Below are 986 nucleotides of genomic sequence, written 5' to 3'. Positions count from 1 at the left end.
AAGATTATCTTCTGTGTCTGTATTAATTGGTTTCCCTTTTCTTTGTTGAAGAGGGTCTGTGCAATCCTTCTGCCTAGTCCGCCATCTTGCCCCGCCTCTCCTAGTCAGTGTTTAACTAGTCGTAGCATTGGCTCATTTCCATGGTGTAAATTCTCCCACCATGGCCAATTTCAAGCTGACAACTTGATGCCAACTGGCTCACAAAGCTCCAGAAAATTTAACAATGAACCCAAAGCTTGCTGTAGCACACCACTGCCATGGGTTTCCCCTAATTTAAGGAGAAATTGGGTAAACAAAGGGAAAAAACTTTCTTTTCAAACACGTTTGGTTGGGAACCCCAGAATCCAAAAGGGAACTCTCAGTACACCCAGGAGGGTCCATGGCCACAATGTTGAATTTGACCTTCTGTTCTTTCCTTAGCTTATTGAAGAAGACGTGTCTCCCTGTCACCGAGAGGGTGGTATTCCCTGGAAAAGGAAGTTGGCCCCACCTGTCTCTGGAGCCACTCGGCGAACTGGCCCCTGTGTCTATTATAGGGGCAGAAAGTGTTGACTTGTTAAACACAGGCGAAAAGCTCTTTATATTCCGGAATCTGAAGGAGCCAGAGATCACACTGCATGTTCCTGCCAGGAAAAAGAAGAACTTTCTGAATTCCAAAAAGGCCATTTGGGCCTTAGGCATGGACTAGCCCAAGGAAAAGCTCTGTAAGAGTCTAAAGATGGATTTGTTTTCTCCGGCGCATGAGTATGTGTGTGTGTTTATGGTGGTGGTGGTGTTGTCAGGTGTCATCAACTTGATTCTAACTCCTGGTGACCCGTGAAGGAGCTTAGGCATGGTGCCTAAGACATCTGACTGCTAACCTGAAGGTTGGCGGTTCAAACCCACCAGCCACCACTCCACAGAAGGAAGACTGGGCAATCTACTTCTGCAAAGATTTACTGTCTCGGAAACCCAAAGGGGGTCGCTGTGAGTCAGAATCACCTCAA

At 46.9% G+C, this 986-nt stretch overlaps 1 protein-coding gene across 1 annotated transcript in view; it reads left to right on the top strand.

Moving 5' to 3' along the window:
• The window catches only part of EVC2 (EvC ciliary complex subunit 2), a gene marked incomplete at its 5' end in the record, with an annotated part of 97,212 nt that extends 96,524 nt beyond the window's left edge, over window positions 1-688 (top strand). Inside the window, one exon of the mRNA XM_007948797.1 lies at window positions 421-688. Coding sequence (XP_007946988.1) covers window positions 421-688 — 268 coding nt within the window. The remainder of the gene's footprint in view (window positions 1-420) is intronic.
• Between the last annotated feature and the right edge of the window lie 298 nt (window positions 689-986).

The sequence above is a fragment of the Orycteropus afer genome, unplaced genomic scaffold, assembly GCF_000298275.1.
Source record: "Orycteropus afer afer isolate SDZICR_OR568_19922 unplaced genomic scaffold, OryAfe1.0 scaffold00224, whole genome shotgun sequence".
Taxonomy (NCBI): Eukaryota; Metazoa; Chordata; class Mammalia; order Tubulidentata; family Orycteropodidae; genus Orycteropus; species Orycteropus afer.
The sequence above is the reverse complement of the archived record's forward strand: the minus strand, read 5'-3'. Positions and strand labels throughout refer to the sequence as shown.